The sequence below is a fragment of the Jaculus jaculus genome, chromosome 1 (assembly GCF_020740685.1).
Source record: "Jaculus jaculus isolate mJacJac1 chromosome 1, mJacJac1.mat.Y.cur, whole genome shotgun sequence".
Taxonomy (NCBI): domain Eukaryota; kingdom Metazoa; phylum Chordata; class Mammalia; order Rodentia; family Dipodidae; genus Jaculus; species Jaculus jaculus.
The window spans coordinates 314,301,609-314,329,529 of record NC_059102.1 but is presented as its reverse complement, the minus strand read 5'-3'; the positions used below and the strand labels follow the sequence as shown (position 1 = coordinate 314,329,529).

Sequence of the window (27,921 nt, the reverse complement as noted above, 5' to 3'; positions counted from 1 at the left end):
GGGCCCCAAGGTTTTCACTGCAGAAACCCAGAAAGAAATGTCAAGGATTCTGGAAAGAAGTACTAAATTATAAGAATCTGTTTGGGAAAACTTGTTTTAAAAATTAAAGAGATAGGAAACTTGCCAAAATTCTTTGCACTAAATGAGAACTCAAAGAGAATTTTAATCCTTGCCAAATTTTCTTCTCTGAAATTGTATCTCCTGTGTGATACAGATCTGAGACAAATCTGTTTCCTTCTCTTCCTCCTCCTCTCTCTTATACTGAGTCATAGAACTCAGAAAGGCTCTAGATACTATTTTCAGGATAAAGAGATATGGCCTGAACTGTTTCTAACACAGCCACTTCCTCTGATCGTTTTCCCAGTCTTCCTAACATCAGCCTTAGTCACACGTTTATTAACAGTAGAAACACTGCAGCATCTCCTTACAGTGGTGTTCCAGATATCGGCTGCTCAGCCCTCACCTCACCATAAGAAAGCCTCCATCCACTGCAGAGATGGAGAGAATGAACCAGTGTCCATGGAGAGTGCATTGACTTCCTCTCCACAGACCACGAAACAGTGGAAGGTCAGGCCTGCCCCAGGCTTGCTACTTATTCTCTGCTCTGGAATGCAGTGGGACCTTTTAGTTCTTGATGCATTGAAAGACACATGATGCATGCAGTGTTACATACTTGGTATAATTAACTCTTGAAACCACTCTGTGTTAGATACCAGTTTCCCTGTGATACAAATGAAGTTACAGCAAGTTGCTCACTAGGAACTAGAAGAGCTGGCCTTCAGATCCGTAGCTGATTCCGAAGCCTATTTCTGCTATACCACAGCAATTCCACACAACAGTCCTCACATGTTCTGTCACTTGACATTCTGAAGCTGTAACGGGCTGATCAGGGTCCAGGAAAGTCCTTGAACCCCCAAACCCTAGGTTTGTTTCTAATTTCAGTCAAAGAATAAAAAAGGACTGAGAAGAATAATTATTAAATTATTATGTTTCTTGAGGGAAGTACAGAGCCAGGGAAAGGCAACCATGTGGCTAGAGATCCATGTGAAAGGCCTGGGAAAACCATGGAAAAAAGAGAGAAAAGAAAGTTTATTGTGCTCCTGCCATGTGGGGAGCTGGAGGGGATTAAAAAGCCCATGTGGAGAGTAAGGGTGTGGTGGTTCGGTTCAGGTGTCCCTCATAAACCTAAGTGTTCTGAATGCTAGGTTCCCAGCTGATGGAGATTTGGGAATTAACACCTCCTGGAGGCAGTGTATTGTTGGGGGTGGGCTTATGGGAATTATAGCCAGTTTTCCTTTGACAGCGTTTGGCACACTCTCCTGTTCCTCACGTGATGTTGGACAGGAAGTGATGTCCACCCTCTGCTCATGCCATCATTTTCCCCTGCCATTATGGAGCTTCCCCTCGAGTCTAAAAGCCAAAATAAACATTTTTTTCCCCACAAGCTGCTCTTGATCAGGTGATTTCTGCCAGCAATGCGAACCTGACTGCAACAAAGAGCTTGGGTCTTGCCCCTCAGCTCGCCCGACTGGGCCAAGAGAAAACTCACCCACATCTAGCAGTTCCCGTGCAGTCCAGGCAGCTCTGAGAGTGTGCCCTGTCCTCACAGAGGTATTTAGAATATTATGGTAGCGGACCTTGTCCTCCGGCTCAGGTGAACCACAGGTGATTGGTTAGCTGATTGGTTAGGGTGAGGGGCTGTCTCAGAAAGAGGCTAGCCAAGTTCTGGGGGCTGAACTTGACCAACCACAATGTTTAAACCAAAGACCTCTCTTGTAGGAGGGGCCCAGGTTGCTTGTGGAAAAACAGGTCTAGGTTAAAGATAAGAATTCTAGCAAATACAGACCATCCTGCCTTTTTTACTTTTAGGGGCCCAATCCCCCTAACTGTCTACATTTCTCCAAACCTTCCACAAGTCTCATTACAAACATGAGTGGTCATCATACATTGTGAAGTAAGTTAACAAACTACTAGTCAGAGTGATGGTACTAAACGTAGATCAGCTCTGGATGCTTGCGCTCAAACCTTCCCATTGCTTCTCATCTCACTGGACAAAGGTCTGTCTGTATGACACATAAGGACAGGTCTCCCGTTTCCTCTGTGACCTCACATCGTCCTACTCTCCCTTCCCTACTGGCCTCAGAAAACCCCTGCCCTCTTCATGCTGGCCTTGGGCACTGTCTTCAGGGCCTTCTTACTGGCGGTTCTCTCTGCCTGTGATGTCCTTTCCGTGGGAACTGCGTGGTGGGCTCTCAGTTCTACCAGACCTTCACCAGAAAGCCACCTTCACACAAAAACTTCATCTTGCTGGCCCAGCCTTGGGAATCACTTCCTAAACTTCTAGTATAGGCATGATATTCCATATCCACCTACTGTGCTTTCGTTTTATCTTTAGTCTTTATCGTTTCAAACACACTTGCCTACTCTCCGTTCCTGTCTGCCCTCTCTGCCCCCTAGAATGTCAGTGCTGTAGGAGAGAATTTTACCTGTGTTCCCTCCTCAGCACCAGCATCTAGAATGTGCTTAGACCGTAGTAATGATTCAGTAAATATTTGGTGAATGAAAATAGACTAGAAAATACATCAAAAGAGAAGTACTTTTCCTTAGAGTGATGTGGTCTAAAGTCTCACAGCTAAAATATCTCATCTTCTGATCCGTATTTCATACTGCTTCAGGTTTGAAGCCTCACTAAGCTAAAAATCCAGAAAAAGTTTTAACTAATGTTGTAAATAAAACCCAGTTAATTCTGAACACTTTTTTTTAAGTAATTTGCATTTTTAAACAATTGTTTCATCATTTACTGTATCAGAAGGGATGCAGGCCAGCCCTCCTTTGGACTGTCTCCAAGAAGCAAGAGTAATGGGAATAAATTATAGAACTTCAAATAAACCTAAGGAATTTCTGGGCATCATATTCTTAAGGTCTGAAATGAGGGACTATGTCATTGCTAACTCTAACTTAAATCTATCACAAAAGATGAACTGCCCAGTAGTTTTCCTTGTAATTTGTTCCATCCTGTGCATGTGGAATATGCAGTTTGTTCTGGAGACAGACGTGGAGACTTGTATAGCCTCCTTTGATCAGAGACTGCTTTGTGTTTGGTTCTTCCCTAGCAGTTGCAGAAAATGTAGCCTTTCCATCTCCCTGTTTTGTACTGTAGGATGTATGAGCTCATGCAGCGTTTGCCGTAGGGAAACTCCAACTGCTGCTTCCTCTGGGTTATCCAAGGGCCAGACAAATCAGAAGGTAGGCCAGGAAATTAAGTCAGAAATAGGGACGTCTGGGTCTGGAAAGGAAGTATGTCTACAGCATGGCTCTGCATTTTTTGCCACTCTGAGTTAAGTCAATGGCTGTCCAATTTGTGCAAGTTTTGGCAAATAAGGTTAAATGCAGTATTTGGCATAATGTCTCAGCCTGGTTTGTTTCTTTGGCAAACGTCCCCTCCACAAAGAATAAAAGGTGGTTATTTGGTGATTTGATATCCTTATGAGCTGGGGCCGTCTTCTCAAACTCCTTTATGAATATTAGCCGTTAAAAGCACAACTTGAATACAGTTTCTGATTCTCACTCCTACTGTACCAGTACACCGAGGCCTGTGACAAAGTGAGCCTTCAAGCTACTGCAACACAGAAGAGGTCTGAGAAAGTTAGGATGGCAAGTAGATGCTGGAATTTGGATTTGAGCACTAATATAAGCCAAAACTTTTATTTGAACACAAACCACCAGCACTGGCAGTCACCCCCGTCTTTCCCCATTTCCATTAGCTTCAGGAGAATTCATCTTCTGAGTGCTGTTATATATGTGCACATGGGTTAAAGACAGCTCTGTGAATGTCTTTGTTTGGATAAAAGTTTCCCTAATTTATTATAGCCATTACTCTTGTCTGTGCACCAGATAATGTGTTTAGACTTCACAGATTAGTCTTACAGTTTCTAAAATACCATCCCATTCTTAACTGTATTTATTCTTGAATGACTTGTCACTAAGAAATAGCATAATCTTTCTTTACAACAGGGCCACAGATAGGCAAATAGGCTCATAAAAATAAGCTTGGTCATTAATTTCTGTTAGATATAGGTATGTTGTTATATATTTTTGCATTTTTTCATATCTATGATTTAAAAAAAATAATTGTATGGTTTGAGTCACATAGTTACAACCAGGAATCTCTGGGAATTTAGCCCTCAAGCTATTCTCAGCTGTGTGTTGCATGCATTCCACGACTAGTTTCTAGTGTTCGGCAGTGTTTGTCATCTTCACAGCTGAGTGGAACACTGGATGTTACATTTACTTAATTATGCCCATTTTTCATTCCATATTTAGAGTTTAGGTCTTATCCTAAAAAAAAAAAAAGCAAAAAACTCTGATTTAGTTAATGACATTTACAAAGCACTGAAGAACAAAGCATTTGATCTCCACTGTATGTTGTCTCTGCTTATTATCCTTTACTCTTTCATCAGCTGGTCAAATGTACATGTATGATTGGTTCACTTTAATTTTCTAAAATGCCATTCAACTTCTTGACTACAGGATTTAGCTATACTAGGATTTAGCTTTTTAAACATAACTTACATTTTCTGAAAGAAGTAGAGACAGAATGGATAGCAGTGACTTCTGTGTTGAAGAAAAAAAAATATTTATGACATTTGTTGAAACTGAAGACCAAGGTTGCCATGACAGTAAGTACAGGAACTTTTGCAGTCGGGGCTACAGCTGCGAGAGAGATTGGGCTTGACTGCAGCTCCAGCCAGAGCAAGTAGGGCTGTAGAGTTTATAGCCAAAAGGGAGGGCTAGGGAAAATATCAGTAGCTGGAAAGTAAACATCAGAGAAAAAGAGGATTCTTTCTGGACAGAATTTTTACTGAAAGCAAGCCAGGTGGTCAGAGATTGGAAGTGATTAGGTACCAAGTTAAGGCAAGGAAGTTTGGAAAGTTCACTTAGCATGATCCTTGTTCAAACTGGATTCTGCAAAGACAGAAAGGGAAGCCCAAAGTTGAGCCTAGTTAAAAAGGGGACTCAGAGTAACCTAACTAAAGTTAGATTAAGGTTAGGTTGTCTAGCCTGCTAAAAAGGGAAATTCTTTGCTGTTCAAAGGATAATTCACATTGAAAGGGATGGCTTGTCTATATCCCATTTTATAATTCAAAAATTCTGATAATTTCTTAGAAGCAACTATTTGTTATAAAAGTCTCAGGTGATGCTGCTTGTGAGTTTATGTAATGTGTATTAGGATACATAGAAGGAATAGTATTTTCCAGATAGTTTCGTACTGTGGAAATGAAAAACATGCCATAGTCCCCAAGTCATTTCTTTCGAGAAGCTTATGAGAGCTTCCTTCATCATGCTTGGTAGTGTCCCTGTTGCCTCCACCTTATGTTGCCCAGTGCTCCTCATTGAATGATGTGGAGATCTTTTCCTTGGTGCCTGGTTAGGTAACATTTGTAGATTGGTTTCCAATAGTAGCCAAAGGAACGTTTCCTCTTCAGTCTTTTCCAAAATAATATGTTCTGGATGCCTCATTTGCAAGACTGAGGCAAATATTGAAAATGCCACAGTGAGTGTCAGTCTTTTTTATCAGACCATCTAAAGAAGGCGGCTGTCAGCTGGTTCTTTTCCATGACCACGAAGTACCAGCTGCTTTAGCTTATGCCTTGTGTTTTTAAATTTGATTTATTTATTTGCAAGCAGAGAGAGAGAGAGAGAAGAGAGGGGAGGGGAAGAAAAGAAGAGGAGAGGAGGAGAGGAGCAGAGCAGAGAGAGAGAGAAAGAATGGGTGCGCCAGGCCTCCAACCACTGCAAACAAACTCCAGCCACCTGGTGCATATGGCTTATGTAGGTCCTGGGGAATCGAACCTTTGGCTTTGCAGGGAAGTGCCTTAACTGCTAAGCCATCTCTCCAGTCCCAGCTTATACCTCTTAAGATTTTTTTAACCCTATATGTTATCAAAGGCTTCTGTTTTTAAGACAGTAGAAATCCCATTAATTTTTAAAAATAAAATCTTAAGTGACTAGGCTTCAGCTAAAATGAGATTGGATTAGCCATTTCAGATTTCCAGCATATATTTAGATTTACCTATTGTTCTTGTTGTTTAAATGTTTGTTTTTTCAATCTGGGACTCACTGCTTAATATAGGCTGTCCTGGAGCTCTTGATCCTCCTTCCTCCACTTCTGAAGTACTAGAATTATAGGTCTGCATGTAGCTGGCCTTACCTATTGTTAGTGAGAACAACCAGGAAGCATGTGGTAGTCGAGTTCATAGAAACCCAGTCACCTTTCTGAGGACTTTGGCTTAACTTAAACAGCATGTGAAGCTTTCAGTTGTAAAGACCTGAGGAAAGCAAACATCCAATTTAACACAGACTAGGAATTTCTGACCCACCAATGAGGTTCAAAACAGCAAATCATGCTTCTAACCTTTGAGCCTGGTCTCTAGTCTGTATCTACCTTTTTTTACTTTTTAAGAAAAACAGTTAAAAACAACCTGGAAGACAGCATGTACCTCATGAAACAACTGCTTTTCTCTGATTTTACTTAATTCTCAGTTCTCTGAGTATAGCAGAGGAGAATACTTCCAACTTACACTTTCTTGAAGCCATTTCCACATGTATTCAAAAAGTATGCATTGCATGCCTTCTGTGCACTATACAGAAGGGATTGATTACACAGTGACAAAATTCCTACTCCTAAGGAGCTGTCCTAGAATGGTTTTCCATCCCAGCTGGGCCCATGCTTTCTAAGAGGTTACTACCTAAGTGGGCGTGGAGGGAAAAGGCCCTTTCCTTCTACTGAGAAAAGGCATAGGGAGCAGTTGCTTTTGCTGTTGTACAGACTGATTTCTAATATATATCTTTTTATAAAAAGTTAAATGTATTAGGTCTTGATCTAAAATTTTACACCATGTCAAATCACAATCATTTTAACCTGCTGGCAGATATTGCTACCATTTGAATGAGTTTTTCTGAACAGTGTTATATGACCACTATCCATCCAAAGTATAAGATCCTGTTTTCTGAATAAAAGGTATGCCAAGGGCTGGAGAGATGACTTAGTGGTTAAGGTGCTTGCCTGCAAAGCCAAAGGACCCAGTTTTGATTCCTGAGAACCCATGTAAGCCAGATGAACAAGGTGGTGCATGCGTCTGGAGTTAGTTTACAGAGACTGAAGGTCCTGGCACACCCATTCTGTCTCTTTCTATCTGCCTCTTTCTCTTTCTGTGTGTCTCTCTCTCTCTCTTTCTTTCTCTCAAATAAACAAAAATAAAAATTATTTTTTAAAAAGTTATGCCAGTTTTTTATTTTTAATAGATGCTTTAACACCTCCATTTTTTCAGAAGAAACAAGATTTTAAAAATATTTTGGGCTGGAGGGATGGCTTAGCAGTTAAGGCATTTGCCTGCAAAGCCAAAGGACCCAGGTTTGATTCCCCAGGACCCATGTAAGCCAGATGCACAAGGGGGCACATGTGTCTGGAGTTTGTTTGCAGTGGCTGGAGGCCCTAGCGTGCCCATTCTCTGTCTTCTCTCCCTCTTTTTCTGTCAAATAAATAAATAAAATATTTAAAATATTTATTTGTACTTATTTATTTATTAGAGAGGAGGGTAAGACAGAGAGAAAATGGGCATGCCAGGGCCTCTAGCCACTGCAAATGAACTCCAGATACATGCACCACCATGTACATCTGTCTTACATGGGATCTAGAAAATCAAACCTGGGTCCTTAGGCTTTGTAGGCAAGTGCTTTAACTGCTAAGCCATCTCTCAAGCCCATGATACAAGTTTTTAAAAATATTCTAATTATCTTACAAAGTAGTAGATTTCCATGTGACCTTATCATGTATCCTTGGCTCTGCTCAGTTCTCCTCTCCTGTCCCTCATCCCCTACTCCTGCTTACATCTTTCTGTCCTCAGTGTATGCTTCTGCTTTCATATCACATGTTCTGCTACCCAATCCCCAGCCATGGACCTCTTTGTAGCTTCCTGGTCTCTGCAGATACTTATTCTCACTTAAACATCGATCAAAAATGTATAGCTACATCCACACATGAGAAAGAACATGTGGCATTTGTCTTTCTGAGTCTGGTGTATTACCTCACTTAGCAATAATATTTTCTAGTTCCATTCCTTTTCCTGGAGATTTCATTTTCCTTTACAGTTGAATAAACTTGTGTATATGTACCACATTTTTCATTAACCATGCATAATTCGTCTCTTGATGGACATCTCGGCTGATTCCTCTTCCTAGCTATTACAAATAAGCAGCAATGAGTATGGATGTGCAGATGTCCCTGTGACAGGATGTAGAGTCCGTTGGGAATGTAATCAGAAGTTGTATAGCTGAGTCATACGGCAGTTCTATTTTTGGATATTTTAAAATATATTTTTATTTTTTTATTTGCAAGGGGAGAGAGAGAAAGAATGAAAACAAGAACACCAGGGCCTCTAGTTACTGCAAACGAACTCCAGACATATTGCCACTTTCTGCATCTGGCTTTACATGGGCACTAGGGAATCAAACTTTGGCTATCACACTTTGCAAGCAAGTGTCTTTAACTGCACAGCCTTCTCTCCAGCCCTATTTTTAACTTTCCATAGAACCTCCACTCTGATTTCCATAGTGGCTATATCAGCTTACACTCCACAAACAGTGAATAAGCTTATCCTTTCCCCATACCCTCATCAGCATTTGTTTTCATGATGGTAGCCATTCAGACTGGGATGAGATGGAATCTCAAAGAAGTTTTAATTTTATGCTAGGATTTTTAATAAGCAGAGAACAGTTGGTGTCACCAGGTCTCCCCAACTTAGTGGGCAGCAGTATTGCACAGTAGGCAATTTTGATGTTCTGGGAAAGTGTGTAATTCTCATACATTGGTTTTAAAGGTAAACAAAGAGCTATACTTTTTATTCTTCCACCCACAGAAGTTTGGTCTTTAACTGCCTTTGTGGTAGCTACTCTTTGGGTCCTGGGTTTTATAGGGAAGGCCTCTGGATATTGGTTTGGCTGTTATGTATATGGGGTAAGGAGTAGCAAAAGAATTTATTGGTTAGACCAGAGTAAGAAAAGGTAGATTTAGGCTGGAGAGATGGCTTAGCAGTTAAGGCCCTTGCCTACAAAGCCAAAGGACCCAGGTTCTATTCCCCAGGACCCATGTAAGCCAGATGCACAAGGTAGTACATGTGTCTGGGTTTCCATTTGCAGTGGCTAGAGGCCCTGGCACACCCATTCTCCCCCTCTCTCTCTCTCTCTCTCTCTCTCTCTCTCCCCCTACCTTCCAAATAAATAAAAATATTTTTAAAAAATATTTTAAAAAGAAAAGCTAGGTTTATTGAGTACACTGCAAGAGCACTAGGGTCATGGTATGATCAGAAGAACCACTTTCATATGACAGTGGTCTATGGGTGAGTTTTCTTGGTGCTGTTGTCTTTTTAACTAATGTATGTTGATCCCCCTGCCCAAATTACTCTCTCATGTCCTTTCCCAATAACGCCCTTCTGCCCCATATTTCAGGATTTTTTTGAAAAAATTCATTGAGTTAGAATTGCTTGCATGGTAATTACCATTGTAATAGTCAATGGAAGGTTATTTTTCTGTGGAACGGGCTACTTATCAGTACTAATGAGCCTGACGCTCCATCCTCTTTTGATGAGGATGACCTATCAGGCAAATAAGAGAGGTGGGAGCATAACACTGCTTTCAGTTGTCTGTGGTGCCATCTGCAGTGTGACAGCTTGCTTAGTATTCTTACTGGCTGACGAGGGAGCTTCTAGTTTTCCTTCCCTTGCTTCCTTTAATTCTACCCTACTCCAGTTTTTGCCAAGCATTCCTTAAGGAAGCCAAGACTCTCGTCTATATTTTACACTATTTGTATATTGCTTATAAGGGAGAATGTCACTATTGGTGTTCTCATGGAAGATTTCTTAGAAGTGATATTCAAAATGGGCTTTAAAAGATTATTAGAGTTGAAGTAGGTAGAAAATTTGAGTCAAAAACAGCAGAAAATGGTTCTTTTCCCCAAGTAGAGGGGAAAAATACTAGCAATGTTCAAAACCAGGACTCATCAAAAACTGGAGATATATTGGCATAGTAGAGTTGGTTTTTGTGTTTGGAAGTCTATGTCACCATAGAAATGTGACATTTTATCACTTCTTTGTTCATTATACTCCCATCTCTCTTATTTTCCTGCTTGTTTTAGTTGATCGTGTCTTTTGTGTCCCCAGTAGACTCAGGTACAAATGCCAACAGCCAGGCCTGACACCAGCTGAACTGGCACAGAGCAGCTGCCTCCTTGGGATTGGTGTCTGATTCAAAATAGAAATCTTTCTCCTTATATCTGCTGCCTTACAGAGCACTGGTCAAGCCTTGTGGCTTTTTAGAAATGAACTTTATATAAAATTTATGGATTTTTAATTCTGCTTATGGTTATAGTTCTGGGTTTTGTGTTAGTCGTCTCTCAGTGAACAGCCTCTTGGCAGTCTGTGCTTAACTCAGTTATTGTGTTTACTGGCTGTGCAAAATTCCACATTGCCTAGAGTTTTTCCACCTCTAATGTCCAGACAGTTCTTGTGGCTTCCAAACCCTTCTGAGCATTCAGAAAGGTAGTTCAGTGCCCATGTTTGAAACCTTTCATCTCTTTTCATTTGCCTGATTAAGTTTGAATATAAAGTATTCATAGTTTACACTTTTTACCTGACTCAGGTCAATGTTCTATCTCATCCATCTGCTTCAAAAGACCCCACATATAAGCTATTATGAGAACTTGGCTGCTCTCAAATGTCCATTAATAGAAAAGGAATGAATGTGAACCTAGAACACTTTCACTTCATTATTAACCCTTTCTGTTCTATTTCTTAAAAACTCTTGATTTTCTTTCTCTTTTTAACTTAAGTATTCATTTGCCAAAAAAGGGGGAAGGTTATCAGCCTTTTCAAATAATTTGGCTCACAGCTCCCTTATCTAATGTTTCCCACATTCCCTCTCATCAGAACACCCATGACTGATAACATTTCCTCTATGTTAACACTAAAGACCTGATCCTTAAACTGTATCCTCTGCCTCTCACATCTCTGCCCACGTTTCCTCTTATAGGCCCTTGTTCTGCTGCTCTCTAAGCCACAAGAACCTCCAAGTCCTGTCTCCCCAGCTAAAACTTACCCTGATATTCTTTATTCACACTGTGGAGTTAATTACTGGCATCAGTTGACAATGTCCTTTCCAGAGGTAGTCCCTCTGAACAGAACTCCAGGTCTAAAAGGGTAACAGAGCCTCATCTGCCACTATTAAGGGGGTTTTATAGCATGGTGTGTAAACAGGTGTCCCACAGCCCAGGGCCATTGTGGCTTACTGAGATCAAGAGTTACCATGGGCTGGGGAGATGGCTTAGGGCTTAAGGCACTTGCCTACAACACCAAAGGTCTCAGGTTCCATTCCCCTGGACCCACATAAGCATCTGCACAAGGTGGTGCATGTGTCTGAAATTAGTTTGTAGTGGCTAGAGGCCCTGGCATGCCCACTCTCTCTCTCTCTCTCAAATAAATAAATTTAGAAAAAATTTAAAAAAGGGTTACCATGAAGCTGGATGTAGTGACTCATAGTCTGTAATCTCAGCACTTGGGAGGCTAGAACAGAAGAATTTCCTTGAGTTTGGGCCAGGTAAACAGAGTGAGACTTTGCTCAGAAAATAAAAACAGGGCTGGAGAGATTGCTTAGTGGTTAAGGGGTTTGCCTGTGACACCTAAAAACCCATGTTTGATTCTCCAGTACCCATGTAAGCCAGTTGAACAAGGTGGCACATGTCTCTGGAATTTGTTTGCAGTGTCTAGAGGCCCTAGTGTGACCATTCTTCATCCCCCTTTTCCCCATTTGCCTCTCTCAAATAAATAAATAACACATTTTTTTAAAAAAGTCAAACAAGAATTACCTTTTTAACTTCACTGATTCAACCTTCATCAGTGATGGTGAGACTGCCTCACTTACTGTACAGCCAGGTTAGGACACCTCCCCCCAAAGAACACTTATAAGGCCTCTCAGAATACACCAGTGTTGCTGTGATCCTAACTATTCTTTAGATATGTTAAGTACTTTTTGACTTTCACATCACTCCAAACATAAACTTTCCAGAGCTGGGGGTGTAGCTGAGTGGAATAGTGCTTTCTTAGCATGTAGAGGTCCTAGGTTCAATCCCCAGATGTGGTGGTTTGATTCAGGTGTCCCCCATAAATTTAGGTGTTCTAAATGCTAGGTTCCCAGCTGATAGTGATTTGGGAACTAATGCCTCCTAGAGGCAGTGCATTGTTGGGGGTGGGCTTATGGGTATTATAGCCAGATTCCTCTTGCCAGTGTTTGGTCCCACTCTCCTGTTGCTGTGGTCTACCTGATGTTAAGTGGGGAAGTGATGTTCACTCTGCTCATGCCATCATTTTCCCCTACCATCATGGAACTCCCCCTCAAGTCTGTAAGTCAAAATAAACCCTTTTTCCCACAAGCTGCTCTTGGTTGGGTGATTTCTGTCAGCAACACAAACCTGACTGCAACAGTAATAGTTGGTACTGAGAGTGGGGTTGCTACTAGACACCTGACTGTATGGTTTTAGCCTTTTGGAGCTAATTTTCAAGAGAAATTTGGAAGGATTTGAAACTTTGGCATAAGAGACACCTTGCAGTGCTGTAAGTACAACTTGGTGGACTATTCTCATGGAGCTCCCCCTCTAGTCTGTAAGCCAAAATAAACCCTTTTTCCTACAAGCTGCTCTTGGTCAGGTGATTTCTGCCAGCAACGTGAACCTGGCTGTAACACCAGCAATGCAAATAAATAAAGTATCTGGCTTTCTTTCAGAGGGAACTTCTTTAATCCAGCTCCAGGTATTTGCATCCTGTCTGGATGTGGCACACCTTCTTCTAGCATTGCTGACGCCACCTTCAGAAGAAGGGTGAGCCCTAGACCAAAACTACCCTGAGTCTTCTGGCTGGACTCAAGGTGATGACAAGCCCTCCTGGGATTTGGAATCATATTACAGCTTTCGGTTTCCCTCAAAGCATCTGTGCTTGATTTCCAAGTTTTCTATCCTTTCTTGATATTTAAAGTATTACAAAACTCTAGTTGGGCATGGTGGGGCACGGCTTTAATCTCAGCACTCAGGAGGCAGAAGTAGGAGGATCGCCATGAGTTCAAGGCCACCCTGAGACTACATAGTGAACTCCAGGTCAGCCTGAGCTAGAATGAGACCTTACCTCGGAGGGAAAAAAAAAAAATTCTAGTTATCAGTTTAAGCCATAGCCAGCAGTGGGCTCTAATGACTTCTACAGGTGGTTTGGCCCATATTAGAGAGCCCAATCTTGATTTTAAACTGTCATCTGGATTCTGAGTTAATCCAGGAAAGCAGTAAAAAGTAGTAATGTGTGTGCATGTCTCTGACATGTGTTTTCCATTATTTTGTCTTCTGTGCTGTGACGCATGTGTGTATGTCTGTGTATGCACACGCACACACACAAAGATTGTGGTTCCAAGAGGAAATGACTGGTGTGGTGCCTTGAAATCTGAACTTGGTCACATGTCCTAAGTGAAATAACTCCAAATACATTAACAGGATGTCTTTCTTCCAGTTCTACTTTTTAAAAAGTACTTTGAGTTTTGAGAAACATTGGCTAATTGATGGATATTCACATTTAATTCTCTAAAGATAAACAACTGATTTGATATACATTGCAAAGAGGCATGACTTGGAAAATTGGAGTTAAGCTGCTATAACAGTGGTCTTAAAGAAGAGGTAGCGTTAGTGAACACACAGCAGCAACCAGCTGGTTTTCATCTCTGGAAAGGCTGGGAAAAAGGAAATGAGTTTCAACTGTAGTGGAAGAGATTTGTAAGAGTTGTAGGGTGACATTTATCATCAATAGATAGTGCTTTAAACATTGGAACAGATAACTGACCGGTCCAAGTGCAAGGATGGTTTCCCTTGGGCTTAAAATAGAGCATGTCACAAACTACAAGATTGCTAGGTTATTAGATTTGTCTAAAGATTTTTATAACTTTTTGACTTCATTGAGAATTTGATGGATCTTGTTTTCCAAAATAGTGGACACACATAACACTTTTCATACAGTTTTAGAGAACTTACACTCCCTGAGGTCTGTGAACTAGACTCCAGTTTAAAATGTCCCAGACCAGATGAACTCCAGTATTTTCCTACCTTCCTACCTGGCAAGTGTTATGGCTCCACTTCCCAAATGTAGCAATGGAATCTGAAGGTCAAATGTCAGGCTTTGGGTTTTCTTTCTTCAGATTTTACACTGTTTGACAAATACAGCATCAAAGTAAAAGACAGTACGGTGAAACTGAACACTACCTTTAATTTGAGCTCTTTGTCACAAAAAGTCCAAATATCTAATTTTAAAAATCACTGGCTGGTATGGTATCATCATATTAGGAAGACAGTGTAGGACTGAGCTGTTCCCAACACAGAGTTCCAGATTCCCTGATGGAGACAAAAAACCAGATGCCACGTTGCCTATTAAGCATTCCTCCAAGTTTACAGAGCCTCTCAGTGTATTGCTACGACTTTTCAGCTGGCCTGGAAAAATGTCTATTTATAATTCTCTCATCATTTCATTCACTGCAAGTTGGAAAATGACCACCCAGGGTTACAAATCAGGGAGTAATTAGACTTTTGTTCTCTAAGGAAGGAGAATGTATGATGTATCTATGTGCTTTGAACTCATGGTAATTCATTAGCTCCATAAATGTGAAGTGTGACTATCTTCAAATATCTTCTAGTATACCCCACGAGTCCTATAACATTCCCTTCTATGTGATTTTGGAAATCTGTTTGTCTCTGTCCATGGAATCAAGAACTCTGGAAGTATAGATTGTCTGTTGCCCCGTATAGAAGGGATATAGTGGTAATTCTGTGATCCCTGGGAAAGAACCTAATTGCCTGGAATGTCTTATTGGTCTCCACTATATCTCATGCTTCTAGGCAAACCTACATTCACAGTTGGGAAGATCTTAATGAAATTAGAAGTTGGACTGTTGAATAAAGGCTAAGCATTCTTGACCAAGGTCTCCTTACCACTCATTGGCTTGGTTCCTTTGACAGCTCCCTCCATTGTTAAAGGGGGAAAGAGGAGCTTAAATATCCTACTTTTTTGTTCTGCACTGCACTGAAGCCTCTTTCAGTTCTAGTTGCTCCAGAAATGGAAATTCACTACTTGTAAAACACACATGATGTACAGTATCTTACAGGCACTCACTCTGTGGTGTTAACTTTGACAATGGTTCCAGCCCTTAACGTTAGAAGAAAAAGCGTGTGTGGCAGTCAGGTTCACATTGGTGGTAGAAATCACCCAACCAAGAGCAGCTTCTGGGAACAAAAGAGGTTTATTTTGGCTTACAGGCTTGAGGGGGAAGCTCCATGATGGCAGGGAAAATGATGGCATGAGTAGAGGATGGACATCACCCCCTGGCCAACATCAGGTGGACAACAGAAACAGGAGAGTATGCCAAACACTGGCAAGGGGACACTGGCTATAACACCCATAAGCCTGCCCCCAATAATACATTGCCTCCAGGAGGCATTAATTCCCAAATCTCCATCAGCTGGGAACCTAGCATTCAGAATACCTAAGTTTGTGGGGGACACCTGAATCAATTGCGTGCACACAATTGAGTATAGGTGCATATGTCCCATTTGCACCTGTGGGGAAGCCAGAGGAAAATGCAGGTGTAGTCCTTTCTTTTCTTCACTTTCCCGAAGTAGAGTCTCTTATTGAACCTGGAGGTCTCAGAAATTCTCCTGTCTCTGCCCTGCTCCCCTCAGCACTGGGATTCCAGGCTTGCCCAGCCTTTTTATGTCAGTGCTGAGGGATGGAACTCAGTTCCTCGTGCTTGCACAGTAAGTACTCTTACCCACTGAGTCATCCACCCAGCACAGGCATTTTGTTATTTGATAGTTGTTTTTTTAATCAGCATACAGAGTAATGGTTTTCATTATGCATTTTCATACTGTTTTGTTCTATTGATCCTTCTCTCCAGTTCCCCGCCCCACTCCTGCTGGTGTCCTTCCTATTCTTCCTTCTCTCCCTCTCCCTTCTTCCCTCCAAGATTTCTAGAATGTGTAATACATCATTGGGTATTTATTTGAGATTCCTCTGACTTTTTAATACAAGCATTTAAAGCTATAAATGTTCCTCTTAGAACTACCTTTCCTGCCAGGCATGGCGTCATATGCCTGTAATCCCAGCACTTGGGAAATGGAGGGAGGAAGTTCAGGAGTTTGAGGCCAGCCTGGGCTACATGAAAACTTGCCTCCAAAATAAAACAACAAAACTGCTTTAGCTGTATCCCAAAGGTTATGACTGGCCATACTTTCATTTGCATTCAGTTCTTGGAATTTTTAAAAATATTTTTTATTTGTTTGAGAGAAAGAAGCAGACAGAAAAGCAGAGAGTGAGTATAGGCACGGCAAGGCCTCTTTCCACAGCCAGTGACTCCAGACGCATGCGCCACTTTGTGCATCTGTCTTTACATTGGCACTGGGGAATCCAACCCAGGTGATTAGGCTCTGCACAAGCACCCTAAACCACCCAGCCGTCTCTCCAGCCCCCAATTCTAGTAATTTTTAAATTTCCTTCTTGATTGCTCTAGTGTTCATTGCTCATCAAAGGTATATTATTCAGTCTCCGAGTATTTGTATAGTTGATGTTGGTTCTAATTTTATTCCATTGTTGTTTAATAAAAGAAATTGTTTTGATATTTCTATGTAAGTTAAGGCTTGCTTTGTGGCCTATAGTGTGATCAATTTTAGAGGAAGTTCTATGGACCACTGAGAAAAATGTGCATTCTCTATCTGTTGAATAAAATATCTGGAAGAAATCCACTTGACCTATGGTATAATTTCACTCAGAAACCTTGTTTTTATGTATTTTTTTGTTGAATTTGGAAGACCTATCTAAAGATGAGAGTAGAATATTAATATTGAAGTCTCCCATTATATTAGGACATATTTGATCTTTCATGCCTTTTAGTATTTGTTTTATAAAATCAGGAGCCCTAATGTTGATGCATAAATATGCATAATTTGTTTAGTGTCTTGATGCATTGTTTCCTTGATTAATATATAGTAGTTTTTTCTCTTCTGACTAGTTTTGGTTTTAAGTCTAATTTAGCAGATATGAGAATGGCTGTGCCAACCTGTTTACATTTTCCATTTGCTTAGTGAGTGATTTCCATCTTTTGATTCTTTGTTTTTTTAAAAAAAAAAAAGATTTTTTTAAATTTTATTTACTTGAGAAAGAGAGAATGGGCACCCTAGGGCCTTCAGCCACTGTAAATGAATTTCAGATGCATGTGCCACCTTGTGCATCTGGCTTACATGGACCCAGCGGAATCAAACTTGGGTGCTTAGGCTTTGCAGGCAAACACCTTAACCAATAAGCCATCTCTCTGGCCTTCAATTTTTAAAAAATATTTTATTTTATTTATTGATTTTGAGAGAGGGGGTCATATAGGAACGGAGAAAGAATGGGCACACCAGGGCCTCTAGCTACTGCAAACGAACTCCAAACACATGTACCACCTTGTGCATCTGGCTTTGCTTGGGTCTTAGGGAATCTAACCTGGGTCCTTTGGCTTTGCAGCCAAGTGGCTTAACTGCTAAACCCTCGCTCCAGCCCCAAGTGCTCAATTTTGATCCCTAATGACTTTGATTTGTTTGTTTGTTTAATTTTTAGGCCAGATTCATTGCCATTTTATTTTATTTTATTTTATTATTTCTAAGTCTTATTACCAATAACATATTTTATATCAATACATCAATGTTAGTACCCTCTTTTCCCTTGTCCCTGCCCCCATGCCATTGGGGACCCTCCTCAGTGGGGTTGCAGGTATTTCCTATGGGGTTGTGGTTAATGTGTTGTGGGAGCAGTAGTCAGTTATTTTGGGGAGAGGGAATGCCTCTGGGCATGATGTCTCAACCTGTGGCTCTTACAATCTTTCTGCCTCCTGTCCCGCAAAATTCCCTAAGCCGTGGTGGGTGAGTTTTAAGTCTACTTCAGTGATGAGCTCTTAGGAGCCACTGTGTTAAGTATCCTCAGGGTCTGCCTCCTACACCCAGGTGCTAATTATCAGGTTCGCATGGAAGCAGCGCTCTTGCTCGTCTGCCCATTCCTCTGCGGGTTCAGCTGTGGCCTGGCAAGAGGTAGTTTTTCTCCTCTGGTCTCATTACCTTCTGGAAAAGCACAGATTCTCCAACAGAGAGTGAAGTCAGCATAGTTTAAATGGCATAAGTATTATTAAGTTAGGGAGAAATTGATGTATGTAACCCTTTTAGCCAAAGACTAGTAAGAACTTGACACTGGAGAGCATAATCTTTGTCTCCATAGGATTCTGATCTGGTTCTCAATTCCAAATATGGGTTTTTTTATACTGAGTGGATTTCAGCCAATCAGAAAGCTATTGGTTACCCACCAAGGCTGTGTACCACTATTGTACTGGTGTATACATCCTGTCAGGGTGTTTGCTTCTGAGTAGCTTAAGACCTCTGGTTGGCTGTTTGTTTTGGAGACAACAGATATTTGTTTTATATTTTATTTTAATTTTTTGAATTTATTTATTAGAGACAGGGAGAGAATGGGTGCACCAGGGCCTCCAGCCACTGGAAACAAACAACAGATGCATGCACCATCTTGTGCATCTCTCATGGGACCTGGAGAATCAAACCTGGGTCCTTAGGCCTTGCAGACAAGTGCCTTAACCACTAAGCCATTTCTCCAGCCCAGACAGCAGATATTTGGGTCTTATCTATGGATTAAAAGTCAATCTGTAGCTTTTAAATGATGAATTGAGGTCATTTACACTTAAGGTTGTCTTTGGGAGGGGCTTGCTGTTTCCTTTGGTTCTTTTGCTTGGACTGTTGATATTTCCTTTCTTCCTCCCCTGATAGTAATAAGGACTTGTTCGCTTACTGTGCCAGACATGATGCATTCCTTCCCAGCTCTTCTTTGTCCATTGGTTCCTCTCATCCATTCTTCTTTCTTGTGCTTGCATGGAGGAGATGGCCTTTCTTCTTCCCCTGTGTATCTGTATGGTGTTCCTCTAAATCTTTTTTGCAGTATTGTTTTGGTTGTCATGAATTGCCTTAGTTTGTGCTTATATTGAACTGTTCTTATTTCTCCATTCATTTTTAAGGGATAACTTTATTATATGTAGCAATGTTGGTTAGCATTTATTTACATTCAGCACCTAAACTATGTTATTCCACACTTTCTTAGCTATTAGGGTTGCTGACAATAAATCTCATGTTATTCTGATATATTTGACTTTATATGTGAGTCAATATTTTTCCCTTATACTTTTTAGTATTGCTTCCTTGATTTACATTTTTTGTCATCTGAACTATGATATACCTTGGAGATGGTCTTCGTTGGTCATGTGTACTTGTGGTTCTAAATGCCTCTTGTGTTTAGACATCCTTATCTTTCTCTGGGTTTGGGATATTTTCTGCTATAATTCATTGAATAAGTAGTCTATGCTTTTAGACTGCCTTACTTCCTTCTACCCTGTGGGTTCTTAAATTTGGTCTTTTGAACATATCCCAGAGTCCTTGGAAGTTTTGATCATTTTATTTTGTATTTATTTGCAAGCAGGGAAAGAGAGAATGGGCACATCAGAGCCTCTTGCCACTGCCTGCAAACTCTAGGCACATGTACCACTTTGTGCGTCTGGTTTTATATGGCTACTGGGAAATTGAACTCAGGCTGTCAGTCTTTGAAAACAGGTACCTATAACTGCTGAGCCATCTCTCCAGCCCCTTTCTCTATCTCTCTTTGAACATATTGTGGCTTAACCTTGTCCTCCATCCTTGAAGTTCATTCTTCTGCTTGGTTTTGTCTGCCAATGGTTTCTACCGTGTTTTGAATGGAATTGATTAATTCTTTCATTTCTAAAATTTGAATGGTTCATTTATAGTCTTAATTTTCTTGCTAAAGTTTTCCTTTGTTTTTAAATTTCTCTTTCAAATTACTCTTTCATCAACTTTGCTAACTTTCTTTTCTGGGTCTGGAATTGACTTCCTTACTTCATTCATTTGTTATTTGACTCCTTTATATGATTATTCATCCTTTTTAAAAATAGGACACAGCCTGGAACGGTGGCACAGCCTTTAATCCCAGCACTTGGGAGGCAGAGGTAGGAGGATCGCCATGAGTTCAAGGCCCTCTGAGACTACATAGTGAATTCCTGATCAGCGTGGGCTAGAGTGAGACTCTACCTCGGAAAATAATAATAATAATAAAGGACTCATGAGGGGCTAGAGAGGTGGCTCAGCAGTTAAAGGTACTGCTTGCAAAGCCAGGTGGCCTGGGTTTGATTCCCCAGTTCCCAGGTACAGCCAGATGCACAAAGTGGCATATAAATCTGGAGTTCATTTGCAGTGTTAAGAGGCCTTGGCATGCCCATGCTTTCTCTTTCTCTCATTCTCTCTCTCTCTCTGCATTCACTCTTAAATAATTTTTTAAAAAATGTTTTAAGTAGGGTTCTGAAATACTTGTCTGGTTTCTTCTTTTCTTGCGATTCTAGTATCAAGTAGTTGTGAGCTTGTAGAGGTGTCACAGCCGGTCCTTGTCTCGTGTTGTGCTATGTTCTGAACACCTGTTGATTTCCACCCCCCCCCCTTCTTGGGCATGTTTATGTGAGCACTCCTGGTGAGTTATCTTCACTCAGATTTATACTTTGTATAAATTTTTTAAATTTTTTATAAAATTGTTATATTGATGGAGAAAGCCAACTGCACTAACAAATGTAATAATTTGACAGAAGTCCTAGTGATATGGAAATTTGGGGATCTAATAGTCTGTTGGGTGGGCACTTACTCAGGAACTGAGGTACCAGAAGGTCACAGTTACTCAAAATTTATACTGAGTCAGTAGCATGTGGATTCTTGTTTTGTGAATTTTGATGAATGAAATCCACAGACCAGCAGATAAGATTTGAAAGGTTTTACTATAGCTTAGGAGAGGGAGAGCCTAGGGAGACAGCACGCAGAGCCAAAGGAAAGGAATGAAGTACAAGGCAGGAGCAGGGTTCCTAGAAAATGAGGAAGTCCACCTAGAGACCCGGATTGGGGATTTTTGTGGACAGGTTTATCCATCCCTGATACCATGTGTCTGGGTAGGGGTCAGGATTTCTGGAATGGGCAGTCTTGTCAAGAAGGGTGTAACCTTCTTGGAAGAAGGGGTATTATACTCTTCTAGGAAGTGGAACTCCTCTAGGGGAGCAGAGATAAGAAAAGGCCAGGCCCCTCTGACATTTCTGACCTGTAGCAAAGTGAGATGACCTAGATTCTCCCCACACAGGCTCAAAGGCATTGCTTGTTTCTACTTTCAGGGGGAGTGTCCCCCTAAGCTGCCTCAGCAGTGTCACCTTGCAGCAGCTACTTGGTGCTTCATTTGCTGCCTGATAAGGTCAAGAGACAGCAGAGCTGGGTGCTGGCTGGGGAAATGTAGTTTATCATTTTTAGAGCTAAGGGTATCAATATGTAGGTAAGAGGGAGAGAATGGAAAAGGGGGAAAGACAGAATGAGAAGGAAAGTATGTGGCTTAGAGGTGTGAGAAGTAATAGAGACAGTATTGTAGATAAGTATAGAGGAAGAATGTACAGTCATAGAAGCCTTTTCTGGAGATCAACAAGTTAAAACATATCTGTTAAAGTGCAAAAATGGAAATAAATTTTTAAAAAGCAATAAAGTAAATTGGAGGTATTATGACCTCAGTATCTCTTCCTAATTGGTTTCCCTCTTTCTGCTATTGACATTTGTAGCAGTCTCCACAGGGGTGGGGGTCCAGCCCTTACTGAGCCAATGATGATCCTTTGAAAACTAGAATTAAGGACAGGCTGTCTTGGCACCCAGGCTGGCCATCTCTCTGCTTAGTGACTGATAAAATTCCTCTGCCCTCTTAAGTGTGTTGACAGCTCCCACCCTCCAACTTCATTCCATTGACTATTTATTCCTGTGTTTGTTCCTCACAGACAACGTGATCAACGGGCAAGATTATGAAGTGATGATGCAGATTGACTGCCAGGTGATGGACACCAGGATCCTCCACATCAAAAGCTCCTCCATTCCTCCTTACCTCCGGGATCAGCAGAGGAACCAAACCAGCACCTTCTTTGGTTCCCCTCCAGCAGCCACAGAGGCAACCCACGTTGTCAGCACCATCCCGGAGTCATTACAGTAGAACCCTGCGGCTACGTTGAAAAGCTACCAGTGGGTTCCTGCCAACCCAGAGAGCCAGTGAGAGGAGTGTAGCTTTCTGCCTTGTTGGTAGCAAGCAGAGAACTGCCTCATACTACAACTCAAGGGAGAGAGTGAAGCTGCTCAGGGTTTGACCATCTACCCATCCATGTGGAAAGTGCTAGAATTTATGTGCATGAGAACAGTTCTCCCGTGGTAAATGCAGCCTGCATCTTCCAATGTTATTGTATTTTGTTTGTTTTCTTTTATTTTTGCCATTTCTTAACTGCTTTCCTGCTGTATTTGCTTTTTGTTTAAATAGTTATCGTTTTAATAAGAACCACTTCTTATTTTGGCCACTTCACGTACTGGTACAGTAAAGTGATTTTTATTTAAAAACTTTAGAACCCAGATGCTCACATAGTTCCCACTGATTGGGTTTCTCTCTTGCTTAGACTCAAACCTATTCTGGAGATTGTACTTCAGAAAACAAATTTCCAAATTAGAACAGGCAAAAATATGCCACAAAGAGTCAAAACAGCTTGGAGCTTTGGGTAAAGGGTATTATCTCCAGTTGGCAAAGTTTATTTTCACTCGTGATTTGTGGTCTAACCTTGAAACAACTGTGTGTGTTGAGTGGGAGTCAGGGAATGAGCCATATGCTCGAGGGAAGGCAGGGGAAGGAAGAATCACTGGTGGAGTGTTGAGAGAAATCCTTCCACTGATACATGTATTTAAACTTCAAAAGTTTGATATGATTTCAGTTTAGGATTACAGACACAGCTGCTGTTTATTTCCAGTACTCTAAGCCACTCAGCTTATAGACATGTTTTCAGTTGGCTAATCAGGTGAAGACCCTTCAGGACGATAGGGCAGACCCTTCATTTTCATTGTGAATTCCCACCCCACCCCACTCCAGCTAAGGAGCATGGAAGTGGTATCAGGTTAAGCAAGGCAAGAACCTTTTCTCTGAAGGGTTGTTGAATGCACAGGCAGCGTGATTCCTGCCGAGGGCATGTAGCCCATATTGTGGCAATAATTTTCAGTTTCTTCAGTGAGAAGATAGTGACGAAATTAACTCTTTTTGTTGTTCTCTGGTAAAAAAGAAAAGAAAGCTATATTCATCTATGTCTTAAATATATTTTGCCTGATTCATTTACCATAGTAAACAGCTAAATTACATTATATGTATATTTCACAAATTCACAAAAATAGATCTCAGGCTAGGATGGCCTTTCCAATGTGCTTCCCAGGGTCTGAAGCAAGTATTCCTCCTTCCTAAAACTCTGGAGGTTTTTGACAGAATTAACTTTGCAAATGCTACTTTTTTTCCCGCAGTTGACTTGTCTTTGCCAGACTCCTGTCCCTTCTGCTCCACACCGTAGCCACCAGTTCCTCACCCTCCTTGTGAGGGAAATGGAAAGGAAAGGAGAGGACAGCCTCTCAAGGGTAGATGTCCTCCATTCCTTTTCTGTCTCTGAGACTGTTAAGCCTGGCTGCTACATGTAAAGATCCCCAACAACTCTCTGGACACTAATGCCTCTTGAGCTAGTCAGGTGCTTCCCAGAGAACCGAGTTTAACGCCGGGCGTGAGGGGGCTCTTGCTTCACCAGTCTGGAGTTGCAGGTGTTAGCAAAGTCCTGAGTGACTTTGAGATAGGAACTGTTTTCTTTGGAGACCACTCAGCCTGGCTGCCACAGGGTAGAAGGCATGCCTAGAGAAGCTTTAGGGGTAGGCATGTAGGTGAGAGCTGGGATATGCTGTGGCCCAGTTCATTCCTACTGCTGAAACGGTCACACGTTGGCATAGCAGACAGGAGCACAGTGTCTAGAAGGATTGTAATGGAGCCTCGCTCTTCTCATCTGCGAACCACACAAGAAGAAACCATCCCTTGGATTTTTCTTTGACACCATTTTTTTTGTTCCCAGCTTTTCCTATGCTCATTGTACCAACTTCTTAAACTGAATACTTCAGTGGTGACACATGGGCCAAGGCCCATGCCTTCACAGTTGGGAGACTCAGCCAAACAGCAGGCAGATGTTAGGGTGGCCACAGCCAGCCAAGGAGCTGGAATGGGCACCCAGAAGCAGTGTGGGAGCATCGCCTTCCCTGCACTCACTGGCCCTTCAGCTTCTTGTCATTGCCTGTTCCTAAGTCCAATTTGTGGGTGAAAGAACAGGATTCTTCTCAGGGTAGAGTTTCAGGAAACAAGTGAATGTCAACTGACTCCTACTTTGTAAATTGTTGACATAACTATGATCCCTATGCACAATAACTTTTCTCTGGATGTCTGTGTGCTAGCTAGCACCAGTCCTGGTAGGAAGGGGGAAGCTGCTATGCCCGGGTTATAAATTAATCAGGCTATTGGGTTTGATTTTTCTGGTAGATTGCCTTTTGGGTTTCTATCCTAGAAGTGTGAGAGCTATTGTGTACATATATATATGTATTTTTTTTTAATTTATTAATTTTTGAAGCAGATTAAGCAAGCTTGTGAGAAAGTTAGATAATGTCCCAGCAGAAGTCAGTCCGCCTGCTCTGAGGTGTTTCTGGGCACTTGAGCTGGTGATACTGCAGTGCTGGGAAGTGGTGGTGGAGACTTATGGGCAGTCTTTCACCTGTGTGCAGGTCCCAAGTTTTTAGGCTTTGTGGAAGTAAGTGCATGTTTCTGTCTGCTAGCTACTGAGTCACACATTTGGAGCTATTTCTCTTTGGGTTAGTTCATACAACAATAGCATAGGGACATGGCGTCCATAGAATGTTCATGTAAACTAACTGTCAAGTTAGGAGTTAATGGGAAAGAAGGATCTTGAGAAGGGGTCTCCTGGGGCTGGGGAGATGGCTCAGTGGGCAAAGTGCTTGTCATAAAAAGAAGGTCCTAAATTTGGATCCCCAGCACCCATGTAAAATGCCAGATGTGGTGGCATGCACCTGTAATCCCAGCATTGGGAAGACCAAGACAGAAGGATCCCCAGGCTCGTTAGCGAGTTTGACTGGTCCAGTTGTGAGACACCATCTCGAAGAATACCATGAAGAGCAATTGAGTAAGACACCCAGGGTTGACCTGTGGCCTGCACATGCATATGTACACACATGCACACAGATACACGAACACACACACTCAACACAAACCACACGTGCATATACAAAAAACAGTGTCTCGTTCACCATGCCTGTAGTTAGCAGCTTCACAAATAAACTATTGGGCAAAGTGTGTGCTTTTGGAAATAAAGAGCGCCATTAGCATAAACACATGCACAAGCCTCTAATTTATTTATTATCTGAAGTTACAGCACAGAGCTGGCCCCGCTTTGCCTTCTGTTGTTGGCACAAGTAGACATAGAAGTATTTGAAAGCAGTGATGTTAAATGAGTCATTCTTCAGTGTTCCCAATAAATATTACTTAAAACAGAGAAGGAACTCGGCATTCAAACTGATTTCTGTCTCATGTTTAGAGACATTGCTCTGGTTAAATTTTGTTGGCCCAAATTTCCTCCCTGAGCATTTGATCCCAGTAGTCACAGCAACAAGACATCACTACTATGGCTAAATCATTTTAAATTGGAGAACTCACAAGCTCTTCACAACTTATGCTATTTTTTAATTCTTGCCATTTTACTAAACTCAGGTTGTGAATCGTGACAAAAATATACCATGGCCAGGGATGGGGAGGTGGGGGGTGTACCAGGAAGCGGACTTGACTTTCTAACACAGTGGAAAGTTTCAAAGCAATATCCACTTTCAGTAGCATGCTGGAAGTAACTGCTTTTTCTGTCATGACCTAGAGAGCCAGAGTCTGACCCATGCCCCCTTGAAGTCTGACCTCCTGGGAATTTCCTACCCGTGAGAGCCTTCTTTCCACGGCATCGTGAGGGGCTGGCTCGGCTTCCTTGAGCAGGCACGGGGGAGCTCAGCTCAAGGAAGACGTGCTCATATTATTGGCATGGCCACGGGAATTAACCTCTCACACAGTTTGCTTTCACCAGAACTGGTAGAGGCTCATTCCACCTACAGACCTCATATTCCTTACTGAAATGTTATTTTCATCAGTTCTAGGTCGTTCTAATTTATATCAGTTATGATCTTTGCTGCTAATATAAACACCAATTATAACTTTAACCATGAAAAAAAAAACAAGAATATAAGGCTAGAAGAAGAATGAAATGTGACATTTTCTTTATTTTGGTAGCATTTGGAAGGGAAAATTCTGCTCTTCCTCCCCACCTGCATGGATTGTTGTTAATTTTTTAAGGTAACTGAACACTGTTCTACCCAGAAAGATAGTGCAAAGTCCAGAAAGAACTATGAGCATAGAAAAAGTGCAATCTCCTCCTGCCTGAAAAAAGAAATCAGCGTCTTCCTATTATTTTGTTTTAAAAAAAAATTATTTATTTGAGAGACAGGCACAGAGAGAGAGAATGGTACACCATGGCCTCTAGACACTACAAACATCAGACGCATGCTCCACCTTGTACATCTTGCTTACGTGGGTACTGGGGAATTGAACCTGAGTCCTTAGGTTTCCCAGGCAAGCGCCTTAATCGTTAAGCCATCACTCTAGCCCTTAACTTATTTTAATAACTAAGCATAAGATTAATTTATTTTGGATAGTATTAAAACTTTCAGTAGTTCTAATAGGTGTGTTCTCTGTCAGGTACAACAGAATTCATAGTTACAAAATAATAAAAAGTATGGTTAGGAAGCTTGATGGCCAGTGTCACATAATGGAAACCCTTCTTGGCTTACTTTAAGCATTAGCAATTTGGTGCATTAAAAGAATTATATATTAAGGAGTGAATAACTTGTAGTTTTTTTTCATTTGTTAAGGTCAACAAACACCACGTTGGTGCTCTTTGCCCCCAATGAAGTTGATGACCATTAGTTAAATATACCAGGAATTTGGCATATCTCCCAGTTTGCTAATGCTAGACTGACTTAGCACACGGACTTCACAGCACATGTATATTCTTCATCCTTGGCTCTAGTTTCTTGGCAGTCACCAGGACAGAGGACATAATAAAGCTGCTAAGCCTGTTAGCCAAAGAGATCCTAATTTCTCACCTCATCAAGCTGACAGGTGAGATTCAGCTAAGGCCAGTAACGACGCATCCTTGGAGCTGTTGAAACTTGAGGAGATGCCATTTCCTCAGGGTTTTCTTCCTTCAGCTGTACCCATGCTCATTTAAGAATGTGTGGAACATGTGCAGGAAAGGTATACGATTCTCTTGTAATAATTATGTTGGTTTACAATACACAAACAATGATAACAGACTATTTCATACTTTCCAGCAAATCTTCATCTCTCCAGCCCTGTTCTTCTCTAAAATCCAAATAAAGAATTTTTAAATTTGCTTTGTTCTTATGCAGAGAGGGGAAAAAAACAAGTGAATCTTCGTTGTTAAGTGGTTTGTAATGGGGAAGGAAGCCTAAAGAGGGTTTGTGGTTGGTGTCACTATTTAGATGAAACTATTGGACTCTTTCCCATTCATCTCTCCAAACTGGCTAAGCAAAAATTTCCTTTACTGTCTCCAAATATTTGAACTACAATCTCATCAAAGAAAATATGTTATCTAAGTTGGGTGTGGCCAGCACTTGGGAGGCAGAGGTAGGAGGACCGCCATAAGTTCGAGGCCACCCTGAGACTACATAGTGACTTCCCAGTCAGCCTAGGCTAGAGTGGGACCCTACCTGGAAAAAAAAAA

The 27,921-nt window shown here is 41.4% G+C and overlaps 1 protein-coding gene across 1 annotated transcript in view; it reads left to right on the top strand.

Moving 5' to 3' along the window:
• Nucleotides 1-27,570, top strand: part of Atf6 (activating transcription factor 6) — a 238,157-nt gene extending 210,587 nt beyond the window's left edge. Inside the window, exon 16 of the mRNA XM_045151444.1 lies at nucleotides 22,018-27,570. Coding sequence (XP_045007379.1) covers nucleotides 22,018-22,226 — 209 coding nt within the window. The 3' untranslated portion in view covers nucleotides 22,227-27,570. The remainder of the gene's footprint in view (nucleotides 1-22,017) is intronic.
• Nucleotides 27,571-27,921: the final 351 nt, after the last annotated feature.